A 14,274-nucleotide genomic window follows, 5' to 3' on the forward strand; every position below is an offset into this window, starting at 1 on the left:
TAAAAATCGACTCACCCCATCATGTATCATGCTCTTCCACGTGTGCTCGAGTTTCTTCCTGAGTCTGTAAGACTGGAGTATATCAATGATACCAATAAACAGTAGGAGACGCTCCCCACGCGCGTTTCTTGCCGGTATACCACCAGGACTGCAAAAATAATAATTAGTATTACGAAGATACATCTTACAGATGTTCAGCAGCTGAAGTGTGATTCATGACCATTTTGAGGGACTCTATTGTTTTCTGGAGGCTTAAACATCTTTTCAGGCCGTTTTCGGGACTGGTTCCACCCCTTTGCTGAATATACTGGAGTGATCTCTCTAGATGTGTAACAGGGATGGGGAAAGAGATTCTATACCAGATTTTAAAAAGCTGTAGAAAGAAGCTGCGAAAAGACAATGGCAGGAAGACACCGACACATCAGCCTACTTGCCCTGTGAAACAATAAAACCCAGACCTAGAGGTTGTAGCGCCACTTGTCAAGGCTCTCACCAGCTTGTTCAGGGCATAAAAGGCTGATCACCAACTTGCCTATTAGGAGTTTCAGCCTGTTGACGTCCACTGCTGGATATAGACCTGTCCCTTATTAGGAGATTACAAAACAAATCTAAAGCTAAGACCTAGAGACTAATGTACTGCCTAGGGAAATGGAGAAGATTTCCAGGGGAAAATCGTGTAAAAGGTTCCCTTACAATTTAATAATAATTTTAGGTAACTTTATATTAAATATCTTACGGGACATCTTCTTCTTCATCAATGGGTTCGCTCTCCGCTTGAATGCTCTCCATGGCCGTTGAGTGTGCGACGAGCCTCTGGCGATTTATAGACCTGGAGTGTTTGAAGAGACCACGATATGAGGCATTAATTCCACTTGGGACTCGGAGACAAGACTCAGCGCTATGACTTTATGACAAATGACTGCGATTAAGTACTAATATTTATGACATCTGTCATCTGTCACTCGCGCTAAGTTCGAAACGTCAAAATTGAATTTGACAAGACAGCTCATAGAAAGGCTACCTACCAAATGTCAAAAAATATATATTTCGAGTGGAAAAGAAAGGAGATACTGCGCTAAGTGCTCATATCTGTCGAAAATGGTTTTTGACAGCTATAAGTAACGACTGACACTTAGGTCCATATTCTAATTCGTGCCTCGTCACGGTCCCGTCTTGAGCGCTGTGAAATGTGTATAATTTTAAAAGCAGCTCACACACTTTGACAGCTCTTGAAACTAGATTTAAGTTCGGGTTGACGTGTTAGAATACGGGCCTTAGAATCACATTGTTAGTTTAGTACCATGCTTGAGTTATTAAATCGGACCAATGCCCCAAACGGTACGGAACTTCTCTAGGGATACTAAAAATTTAAAGCTCTAACGAATCTACTGTTAGTGATAGTTTAGTATAGAGAAATTTTATATATACAGAGATGTCTGTCCCATGGAGAGCATGCCCATCAAGGACTATGGGACGCCGTTCATGCTGTTTAACGAAATTGCCTTCAAGCTCAATTTGTCTGTAACATGTTTCGTGCCATGTCCCATCTTTCAAAATGGGACTTAACTTTCATTACGATACTCCATTTACTTAAGACAATATAAACAGTCATATGTGGTTCTCATATAAACCCTTTGTCCCATGCCATCTCGATTTTCATGCACACTTAATAAGAGAACAATACAGGGTCCTATTAAGACAAAGAAAAAAAATTCGTCCCATACCCCACACTGGGACATGAGACCATTACTAATCCTGGTTTTAGTAGACATAGTAGAATTCAAAAAAAATCCAAGAATTTTACCAAATACATGAAAATAATGAAAAACATATATGTGAAACAACATTTCACTCATCCATCACAGCGTAAACACAATATGATAGGAAGAGACATACACACTTAAATATTAACCAATTACGATTAGTTACACATACAAGTAGTTACAGGAACCCGGTTAATAACATGCCTTAAATTCCATGCACCGATTTTTAACGGGTCCATAGTAATAATGTCCGTTTACATCAGCGAACAATTGAGCGTAACAAACATAGGTTGTGATAAACAACGAAAATTGTAACTGTCAGCCCCCCCCCCCAAATCTAAGGAACAGCTAAAATTAAGCTTTCAAGTATTACGTAACGCTCCCATAGAACATTGTCAAATATATAAATTTTGACACATTTGACACTCAGTGACTAGATGTTCTAAAATCTCAAAAATATTTTATCCGTGACAAATGACTGACATTCAGAAGACTAGCGGTCAAAACGTACGTCCTTTTGTTTCCTCTTGATGTTTTTGTTTATTTTTACTCGTGTGTAGTTTCCCAACCTTTTTCTTGAAACTGGCATAAAGATAACACTATTTCCGTTATATACGTTACGTAAGGAGGTATCTGTACCATACCTACAACATGTACATATAAAACGATTTCTATTAATTCAAAATAATCAAAAAATCTATTAATGTTTATCACGCTACACGTAAAACATGTCCTTGTCTGTCACGATCAATGTCCGTAAACATAAACGGAGATTAACGAGCATAAAATTAATAATGTTTATCGATATTTATGCTAAGTACTTTATCTGTCATAAAAATAGTACTTTAGTAAAGGTGAAAGGAAAGGAAAGCAAAACAATATCAATATCATTATAAATTATAGGCCAGCAACGATGCGTTTCCCTTTCACTTCAAACGCCTCGTCACCATTGATTTATAGAAACCCGGGTTAGACGACACAAGCTAACAAACAAAATTCGTACTGTGTCCTTTTCACTTGCGCCTTGAACTCGTCCTGACTTTGTTCAGATCTGAAATATTAATTGTATTTACACTTTTTGCAGACATTAAATATATAAACAAAAATATGGTGCAATGTAACGGCTATTTTTTTTAAATTGCTTTAGGAATCAATTTTGCAGAAGAATACATTAAAAATATATATTTCTTGTATACAGTTGTACCTCGAGGTATGAGTTTAATTAATTCCTTGCTTGTATCCCAAATTCACCCAATAGAAATCCTATTAATCCAGCACCGAAAACCACCACCCACCAGTTTTTGAATAAGAAAATGATGACATCATCTTCTTCGGATCCATGTATATACAGGCAAATGTGATAATGTTTTTTTAAATATATAAAAACTTATCAAAAATGCTTCGAAGGGAAACAAGCAGATTGAGGTCTAGTCAGAGGTGGGAGAAACTGTTAGTGTTTAGTGAGATTCCACCAAACCTTGCTCTCATCTCAAAGCAAAATATAGCTCGTTCTGTTGCTTGTATATCAAACACTAGACCACTGGTTTATCGAGGTACTACTGTATAGCAAATCTTATATATATATATATATATATATATGTGTGTTGAGGTTTAGGTGCACAGCTAATTAAAGCTTTAAATTAGTGCCCGGTACTACCAGTGACCCGAGGGCTGGTGCTTTCCTCAACGAATAAGTATCGCAATACAGCGAGGAAATGCCAGCATTAAAGGTCTACCACAGGGTGCTATACCTGGGACCAAACTTTCAAAATTTGTTTCAATTTTCTATTAAATAATTTTTACTACTGTGCAAGTCAAAGTTTAATATAGACAATATTTTAACTAAATACTAAAGTCTACTTTTAAAACTATATCATTTAATTTTTAATTTATTAGGAAATTTATAAAGAAGACAAGAGAAGAGAAGTGGTGATGGACGGGACTCGCAGCGATGAGCTGAGATAATTTTTTATAGAACATGGGGCCAACGGGCAGGAAGCCCTTCTGATGTTAAGTGATACCACTTATGGGACAATGCCAGAATCCAATTACTTCTAAGAATTGGTACACTATGAAGGAAGCTAAGTCGAATTGGCTCGGAAATATTTCAGTGATCAGTTGGTTCCACATAGTGGTGGTGCCCACTATATTAGATAACGCTCAGTTGTGGACGTCCTTTCATGAAACCCAGCTGCAGGTATTAATCCGAACTTCGTGGTAAATGAAGAAGATGCAGAGGGAAGGGACGCCAAGCAGGAAAGTGACTGGTCGTCAAAATTTCTATAGGTGCCGAAATTTGTAAAATGAGTACAAGTGATGCGATATATAACTTGAGGCTTAGTCAAGAAGCCTTAACACCAGTGTACGTAGAAAGTCGAACACTGAATTTGGATGAAAATTACTTACAGTTTGGTTCGAAAAAAAATCATACAAATTAGTTACGGAGCAGTGTGTAAGGGTCCAAAGGAATTCGTAGTTTTTAAATTTATTCTAAGGAAAAAAATCTACTATAAAAGTAATTGCAAAAAAATTAACAAAAAACTATTTTAAATACGGATATTTTAGTTCTTAGAATTTCCATATAATTTATATTTACTTATAAAGGGGAAAAAAGTGTTGGCCTAGTGACTTGTGAGTTCGACTATCATGCCTGAGGTCGTCGGTTCAGGCTTGTCTTAAACCCAAAAAGTCGTCGGCGTGTGTCAAGCATCTACTTGCCTATTAGATTGACAATCAAGACAGAAATCTGAGGCTCAGACCTAAAACGGTTGTAGCGCCACAGATTTTTTTTAAATTTACTATGAAGGGGATCATGGGGTCGTAACCCCCCCGTAAAGGTGTCACTTATATAACACTAGATTATTAGGGTTATAAAACTGGGACCTATGTCCTGGACATTACTTCCTGTCCATGAAATATATTTTTTATAAGTGTACCTTCCTTCACACTCTTAATCGAACACTAGATCCACAGCATATCACAAATCAATGACAGCTGACAGTTTGACATTGACAAGCTAAAGATTAAAACATTTTTATCTATATTTAACTGAATCAAAATAACAATTATTTTATATAAAAATATATATGCACTCTTAGGTTACCACTTAGTCGACACTTAAGTATGCCTTCCATATGTCAAAAACTAATCAGATTTTGACAGTTAGCACAGCCTACACAGGTCACCATAATCCCCCACTTACCGAGTCCTATTAAGGCCCTTCTTGTCTCCATCCTCGTCATCGCTGTGAGAGTCATTCCTCTTTCTCGCATCGGTCTTCTCCCGTTGGGCCTCGTCCAAGTTGTGTATTCCCACGAGAAGAGAGTAATCCATGATCTGAAATGATTTAACATCATTTTTTTAAGTTTAGTAAGATGTTTTAAACAATACATCAGATTCTTCTTTCTCTTTCATCTGTCTTATTAATGTCTCGCTTCCTCGTCTGTGTATACGTCTGTGACTTAACAAGCTTGTAAACACATGAACAAACGTCGAGTTTTTATTTTGCGATGTGTTAAATGATACAAACACATTTCTCGTTCAAAAACAGTCTCCGAGGAAATTAACCACCAAGACAGTATTAAGATCAGGCGAGAACATTTACAAGAAGGCTTTAGAAAGCATTTTGCGTCACGACACTGGGGAAAAATAACCTCATATATATATCATACCTTAAAACTCTCCAACACCCGACAATCCCGTTGCATGGTCTTAATGAGCGCCGTGTAAGTGTCCGCCTCGAGAAAGATGCCCTCCGCATGATGCTCCATGAAATCCAGGTCTTTGTATGTCGGGGAGTTCTTCACGCGCTCGGATTTGCTCGCCTAAAATTGATAGGAGTGTTAGTGACCATTTTCTAATAGGCAAGTAGGTGATCAGCCGTCTGTACGTCCATACGAGGGAGTGCTGCATAGGCACAAAAGTCCGTTGGTGCACAGCCATTCAAACTGACCACCATATGGCCAATAAACCTACGCCACTTCCTTCTTCTTCACTCTTCTGACATAATAAATGAATAAATAAATAATTAATTAATTTGTAAAGGCAGCTTCAAAACCAGACCATATTGCCAGCTCCCAAATGGGAACTTCAAATGCATTCAAATTAACCCATTCTATTATTTTTATGTTGCCGGCCTTACAGAGAATGGTGCGCTCTTTGAAGACCCCCTTTGAAGTATTTCGGAAATATCTCTACTGGCAACTGGTTCCACAAAGAGGTTTTGCGCAATAAGTGCCTTAAAAATATTTGATGTGTATATGTGTCTCAAAATGTATATTCCTACTTAAATCCAACATAAAAATCGGATCAGCACTTTTCGTTACACACAGAGGACACACAAAGCCTCAAGCCTCATTTATTCCTTGAAACATTCATCCATCATTTCAGAAGATTTTATTTTTTCCAGGGACCTCTGAGTATAGGCCTCAAATGTCTCTTGAGCATTCTTCATCTTTCCCACCAACTTTGAGCTCATCAGCGTGCAAGAGCAACCTATCATTTCCCTGATGTGCAACCAGTTTCTAATTTGTTACCCTTGTCCAACTGCCTGAGCGTTTTTCAAGGCAATTTTTGCCGCGCACCACCGCTATGTGGAGCCAGCTGCCCACTGAAGTATTTAGACCAGAAGAAAGCGTACCAATTCTTAAAAGGCCGACGGTAGCACTATTGGTGAATTTTGACAGGATATAAAACTCACCTTCCGCTTATAAGTCGATCCCTTTAAGTCATATTTCTGATGCAATTTAACAGATGAAGGCAGAATGTTATTCATCGCCACCAATCTGACATTCTTACTGTTGCATTGGTAGCAGTAGAGGCCGAAGAACTTCGGAAGGAGAGTACGCGGATTCTGAAACAAATTTCAGATTGTTTGTGTGTTCAAGTGTTTACAAGCATGTTACGTTAAGTCTGTGACGTAACATACTTCTAAAAAATTTAACAAGCGTCGAGTTTTTATTTTGCAATGTGGTAAATTACTCAAATACATTATGAAAAATATATATATATGGATTCACAATTGCTGATGAAGTCAGCACAACCGAAAAAAAAATGGGGGAGCGTAATGGAGAATCACCGTCAACGCCCTCTTCCTCATCCAGGGCAGGTTGATTCAGATCCGGTTCGAAAGACCAAAATATGCGCAAGTCTGGAAACACTTGGGGCGAGATAAAAGGCTCAAGACTGCAATGGATAATCACCGTGAACGCCCTCTGCTTTATCCAAGGCACATAAGAAGTTAATAAGTTTATTGAGATCCAGTGGTACAAATAAACGTGATATAATGTTATATCAAGAATAAGCAAAATGTCTACTAATAAACCCGGAATATCTTATACCTAGTATAACGTCGGCGTAACTATTCATACTAGCGTTATTCCAGCCGCCATCTTAGTACAAGTTTGACATGACCTAAACCATGACTGAAGGTTTTTAATGAAAGCCGTTTAAACTGGGTTTTGAGAGGGAACAAGTTCATGGTAGATTACATGGAGAATCTGGCTATGCTTACACTCCTTTATTTACACCAGTACTTAATCCAAGCACTCATAAAGAAGAATTAGAACAACCGCTTTAGGTGTTTATTGTCAGGGGATTCAGAACATCTCTAGAAAACACCAAGATGTATATAGTAGCTTTGGCAGTCTTGCACAATATAGCCATTGAATTGAAAGAGGAACCAATCTCTGATGATGATGATGAGACCCTGCCTCCACCACCAACAGCACCCTCATCTCAAAACACAGGATGTTTTATAAATAAATAAATATGGCTATTTATTAAAGAAAACTTTTAAGTTTGATAGTTCTATAACAATTAAGTTATTTAAACAAATAAAACATTTTTATTACATTATTATATTTATTTTTAAGTGACAACTAAAGTCTTCACTAGAATGTCTGTCTGTAATTTTAAATTTATCTTTACTTAGCAGTGTATCTTGGCCATATTTTTAATTCTTTTGTTTGTTTTCCTTTGGAAGGCGCCCATTTTCATATTTAGGTTTTTTAACAATAAGGTTATTTGATAAAACTCTATTGTATTTAATAATAAAACATTTTTATTACATTATTCTATTTATTTTTAAGTTACTACCAAAGTCTTCACAAGAATGTCTGTCTGTAATTTTAAATTTATATTATATTAGTGTTCTTTGAAGGTGCTTATTTTCCAGAGCTCAAAAACTATACATATATGCAAATTAGGCTTCCCCGAAACTAAAAACTAAAAAAATATATTTACTTCCTTTTTGTAACAAATAAGACAATACTAATTTAGTCTCTGTCCATGCACAACTAAAATAAAATTATATGTTTTTGTAAAATATAGTGTATATTTTTCTTTATTATATTAAATATTTTTTTAAATCTAGAAATTTGGAATAGGACAAAATTTATACGGAGTCCACACCAACAACAACCAACACACCTGATCCAAATTCAAATAGTAACCCGGAAGTAGCTTCTGCAAGAACTCTCCCTCCTTATGCTGCACAGTCTTGATGATGAACTCATCGTCGTTGGTGAGATAGAAGATGCTTCCAGATGCACCTGGATTACTCAGTTCACGGAGAGGTGCACTGCACATGGACATCTGCAATTTAATTGTAAACTTGTAAACAGTTTTAGAGAATGATGGATCTTAACATTATCGTCGTTTCTAACGTCTTTAAATACCTTTAATAGGCTATATTTCACTGAAATAATGTGACATTCTACTGAAGCAGGTATATATATAAGTCTAGCAGTTTCATAGTTAAGAAAAAAAATGAAAAATGGTTACGGAAGTGTCCAAATTCTGCTAGTCTTAATAGAATAGGCTTTAGATACACCTGGGCACTTGTACTTAAGTATCCACGAAGTTACCACATCGGGACGAAAAGAAACATCACCGACGCGCTAACCCCTGCCTTACAGCTGAAATGGAAATGGGCGGGCCATATTGCAAGTTGCACAGATAAAAGATAGAATTCCGAAGCCTGCTGCAAAGAAACGTAAGACCACAAAAGTAATGTGCTACCGATTTAGTTAAGTTTTCTAGGGAGATTGGATCTAGGAAGCTAACAGCGAGACTATATGGAAACTTCATGAGGACGCCTTTAGCTTTAGGGGTCCATACTGCAGAACATGCAGAACACAACTAAGAGTATAATAACAAAACTAAGATCCATTTGATATGAATTTTTCTAACAGTATGTAATTATCTGTCCTCTGATTTTGGTGACTTTTCCAGGACATCTTCCGCAAGAATTAGAGAACCCGATGCCATACAGGGCATCCCTTTTTAGGTAATTCCCCATAATACTCACCAAAAAATCATCCGGCTGGATCCCGAAGAGATCACGAAAGTACCTAAACGCGATAGGGGCGTATGTCTTGAACTTAAACTCCGAGTAATGGTGAGCCGGCGTGTGGTTAGACCCTTCGCTTGGGAAGTTTGTTGTCTCCACCGTCATGAAGTCTTGCATGAGGAGATCACGTTCCGGCTTCGATGCTAAACCCCCGATCGCGTGTTGGATTCCTGTAAAAGAATTATATTGTATAAAACAATTCAGACCCTGTCAGGTGAGAGAGAGGGCAATGAGGGATCCATGCTTATAATAGAAGGGATGCCGATGCATCTCTGTAGTCACTGGAGCAGGCTTCCCCCAGCTCAATATACGAAGGCGGATGGGAAAATTTGAGAACGGCCCTCGGTCCATCCAAAAAGGGCTGCTCTGCCCTTTTAGGGCGCCCGGTAGGCCCCGACCCTCTATCTATATAAAACATCGCTTACCCAATTGTATGGATCCCATGATCTGCGAAGACTGAATCTTCTTATAGGTAATCTCGCCTCCTTCACCCACACGGCGATGCCCAATCTTTCGGTCGGATTTGTGCACTTTGCCGATAGCCCCGGAGGGACCCACCGCTGGCTGAAAATTCAATAACTCATTAAAAATCAAGTATGCCAAAAGTACAAGAGCCTGAAATGTAGAAGAGCGGAGGAATGGAAAGAAAACCACTAAGACAGGGGTTTGAGAGGATGATATACTGATAGCCGGGTAGAATATTAAAGTGGCAAAGGACCAACATGGCGACAATTGTAGGAAGCCTTTGACCAGTGTCAAGCTAATTAAAAAATTACTGTAAATTGTAATACGTGTCGTGACGCGTTATACAACAAACATTACAATTATTTAATGTGAAAAAGACAAAATTATTATAAATAATAGCTAGTTTGATCGCCTTAACATGATTTTACTTAGCGTACCTTTTTAATACATACCAATATGTATATAAGTATGTATGTATGTCATGATAGCCGGTAAATTTAGGCAAACGTCCAAATTTGAATAAATTATCGCTTAATACACTTATTCTATATATCATATATATTCTCTGCAATGCTCCTTTAGCCTTTCTAAAATTATTATGCGCCCTATAACATACATAATTCTTAATATAAAAATTGGAAATATTTATATAACTTTACTTAGGTTACATATAAACTTTTTAGTTTATTAGGAACATAAACAATTATCGCACACTAGTAACCAATATTGAGCTCTTTAGTTTTTACCACACTTACAAATTGTAGTTTAACATTCTAGTTATCCGATAATGTCCAAGAATATTTATTTTTATAAACCCTTAGATAAGCCAACCTTTTTTGTTAGCGTCGGACCACTACCCCTAATTTTGTCTTAATGAGCTCATATTTCCAACCATTAGTCGTTACCTAGATTCATACAAAGAGTTTTATTTAAAAATGTCCATACATCATCCGCCACCGAACTTAACTCATGGCATCACCTTGAAAACGCTCCAAATTTTGTATGGTTATTTACAACTTTTTTAACCCAAGTAATATTAAGGAGTCGCACGGCTTTGGGCCCCTTAAAAATGTAATAAACTGATAATATTGGATGCATGATGTAAATGATATTGCCGCAGTTCCCATGGGTCCCAGTGAATTACATTAGGTTCGGTTAGGTTACGTTAGGTTAAAACCAACAATCTGTTACGTCTTTCATTCATTTCACAAATCATGGTCTTTTAATTAATTTCTATGGGGGTAAAGAGCTTACCGCACCACACTATTGCCGAGTGATTAAAATGTTTTAAATCGACCAATTTACCAAAAATTTAATAAATAATAATCGTTTATTTGCCATGATAGTCATACAGTGGTTAGATCGATCAATTACAAATATCCGCACAATCAGCCATATATAGATAGGCAAGCAAATGTCATTTCAATTTTTACAATGTCTTATTAAGAATATAAAGTAATGTCAAAGTTTAATTATTTACAATTGGTGTTAAATCTATGGTCCAAATACTAGAATTAACTTAATAATTGTTTACTTAACAAACATAAATTATAGGTTTTAGGAAGAAATATTTAGGAACTAAATATATTAATCAGAAATATTGAAATTCCAAATAATTTTAATATAGATTTATCTATATTGTATTTTTATTTAGTGAGATCCTTGCAGCATAAATATTTTATATTAGGTTCCAATATGATTGCATCCACGTGTTATATCCAGCCCTTAAAATCAACATTCGCCTTTGGGGCGTGGGCCACACGTTGAGAAACACTGTCTTAGACCAATGAAAATAAGAAAAATTGTAAATACTTTTGAGCCCATTTTAGAAGTCTATAAGTTCCAGTAGTCCGATAGAGGGAAACAAATGGGAAACTCCGTACTTCCCTAACTAAGCATTTAGCACCTAGAGTCATAGTTCACGGCTGTTCCGATCCTACTTTAAGAGTGGTCAATGCCTGAGTCTGAATAGAGATGGAAATTACGGCATACGAGAAAAAATCACTAAAAATATGTACATTACATATCTAAGAGAGGTCTCAAGGGGGGAAAGGGGAGCAAGAGCAACTCATTAAGTCTAGACGCAAAGTCTAGACACAACTTGGCAGACAATCATTCTTTGAGCTTAGGCCGGTACCAGTACTGAATTTTATTACACATTTAATACTTAGATATAATATCGCAGTCTGTATATATGTATATTTTTGCCTTCTATTAATCTGTAGTACATTGCTCTATTGTCAATAGCTTCTGCGGATAGACGTTATTATTGGTTTTCTAGATTGATCGTTTCATTTTTAAATAATCGTCAACAGATGGCGTTGTGTATGTGTAAAATGCAATACCATGCCACACAATATATGTAGATAGTTTCAAGAGTCAAAGCCCTTCAGGCCAATATTTTATATGAGTGGATCTGAGTCACCAAATTTAGAATATGGCTGCCGTACCCGTAAGTACTGTATAAGGTAGAGGTGAGTCGTACTCGCCACTCGATAAAAGACATTCTTAGGAGTAAAGCATAAGGTTGAAAATAATTTAGCACTTGCAAGGGTTTCACTCACACATGTAAAAAAGAACGCGTCTCGCGTCGCATTTCGTGTCGTAGATTGAAATGGCTGCCGTGAGCAGTGGAGCATAAAGTTGAAATTAATTAAGCACTTGAAGGGTTTCACTCACACTTGTAAAAAAGAACGCTTTTCGCGTTGAGTGTATTTCTCATGGATTGAAATAGCTGCTGTAAGCAGAGCATTCAAATCTCTACTGCCGCAGATGTAAACAGGATATATGATAATACAAAAAAAAAACAGAACAAAAAATACAGTAATTATGTACAAAAATTTATGTTAACTTTGTAAAACTATACTTTTTATTTCATTTTTTTATACCGTAGTCAAATAAAGATTATGTTTACCATTTGCATGCACAAAAATATAATTTAACACTGAAGACATCTTTTTTTTTTTTTACTTTATCAACTCTGACTTAAGAGGAAAGTTAGAAGTTAAGTTATTAACAATATAGTTATTTAAAAGCTTTAGATTCAGATTTCTGTATCACTTTGGCATCATTTGCCTCTAATAGGCAAAGTAGGTCTATCAGACTTGATTGAGAATCTTATAAGATATAAATATCCACACATTTCTAAAATACACATTCAACATGCATGACTCTACATCCATGCATAACATATTTTTCATATTGTAAACATTTGAGTATAAGGATTATAGGTGTATTAGAATTTCAAAATTGTTCGTTTTATTATAATAGGTTAATCATAGAATTTTAATTTGGCACATAGGCCAGAAATTAGAATTATATTAATTTGAATACATGTCGTTGTTCTTTCTGCATACTCTACTATAAATATTTTTTAATCAAACCCATCAAAGGGCAGCTTATTCTTATTAAACATTTGAATCTCTAAGTACACAACCTTGATATATATTTAGGATTAATATTGCATACAGATGCTAAGAGCTTATTGAGGTTAGACAGTCAAGGACTTTTTGGTAATCTATGGGAACATTTCATTTCGTTACATAAGAGAGAAAATACAATTAAACATTACATAAGACATATAGTTCATTAGACAAAACTAATGGAACAAAGTAAGGCAACAAAAATATGTAAACAGTGGAACAGGACATTAAAAAAATAAATATGAAAAGAGCATATGTGAAAGAAAAACTGCACATGAATCCTGAATATGAATGTAAACTGTGGATAGGTGATGTACACAGTAGAGATTTAAAGGAAGATAGATAGATACAAGTTACTTATTAAACTATAATTTATTTATACCAGTAGCGGTACAAGCTTTTAGGTCTTAGCCGCAGATTTCTATATATGTACAGTGATCATTTCTAATAGGCAAGTAAATAATCAACCTGCTGAGCCTAACGCACACCATTAAGTTTTTTAGTCTAAGACCTGCTGGTTTCCTCAGTATGTTTTCCTTTACCATACTAGCAGTGTTAAATGTGGATATAAACAAAAATACCATTGGTAATGCAATTCGCAGTTATGTTTGATGTACATAAAAATAAAAACGATTGTTAAATAATTGTATTGTATTGTAAACTGAAGCCATTGTGTTCTTCACAATTACTTATTTTAAAATTTACAAAGCCATGTTTTCAATGCTTTTGCTTTGCGTTCATTAAATTCACACCAATTTTATACTATTTTTAAGTAACAACATTATTTCTTTGTTTCTTGGTGACCAATAAGTTAACATTTATATTTAAAAATCCAGAATCTTTAAAATATTAATAAAAATGAGTATGAATATATCAAGTAAGGATATATTCATACTATATGTTGATAACATTTTGTTCTCAGTTGAATCTGGACTAATGGCCTTATATTCACATTCAATACATGTTGATAAGCAAGTTGTCATGTTTTATCTCGCTACTCATTTAGTCATGAGCACCAAACAAAACAAACAATGTATCATCATGGAGTATCGTAAATTATATGTTCACTTGCATACTAATTATCATGACCAACTTTCACCATAATGTATGAATGAAAAGATATTAAACTAAAAAAAATACACTACTTACATCGTACGGAACATTCTTTTCAGCGATCGAGAGTCTATCGCGATCTGAAATTAAAGAAATAAAGGATTTTTAACAAACTGAATAATTTATTATATTTATATTAACGTCGTATTATAGGGAAAAT

The 14,274-nt window shown here is 35.7% G+C and overlaps 1 protein-coding gene across 5 annotated transcripts in view; it reads right to left on the reverse strand.

The window, feature by feature from the left end:
* The window catches only part of LOC123718907 (phosphatidylinositol 4-phosphate 5-kinase type-1 alpha-like), a 41,792-nt gene that overhangs the window by 27,195 nt on the left and 323 nt on the right, over window positions 1-14,274 (reverse strand). For all 5 annotated transcript variants that reach the window (XM_045675894.1, XM_045675893.1, XM_045675892.1 and 2 more), the window contains exons 2-11: window positions 14,151-14,194; window positions 9,540-9,678; window positions 9,073-9,284; window positions 8,193-8,357; window positions 6,463-6,615; window positions 5,435-5,587; window positions 4,966-5,099; window positions 2,767-2,814; window positions 737-829; window positions 16-148 (exon numbers count right to left, since the gene is read on the reverse strand). In XM_045675894.1, coding sequence (XP_045531850.1) covers window positions 16-148; window positions 737-829; window positions 2,767-2,814; window positions 4,966-5,099; window positions 5,435-5,587; window positions 6,463-6,615; window positions 8,193-8,357; window positions 9,073-9,284; window positions 9,540-9,678; window positions 14,151-14,194 — 1,274 coding nt within the window. The remainder of the gene's footprint in view (window positions 1-15; window positions 149-736; window positions 830-2,766; window positions 2,815-4,965; window positions 5,100-5,434; window positions 5,588-6,462; window positions 6,616-8,192; window positions 8,358-9,072; window positions 9,285-9,539; window positions 9,679-14,150; window positions 14,195-14,274) is intronic.

This window comes from Pieris brassicae, chromosome Z (genome assembly GCF_905147105.1).
Source record: "Pieris brassicae chromosome Z, ilPieBrab1.1, whole genome shotgun sequence".
Lineage (NCBI taxonomy): Eukaryota > Metazoa > Arthropoda > Insecta > Lepidoptera > Pieridae > Pieris > Pieris brassicae.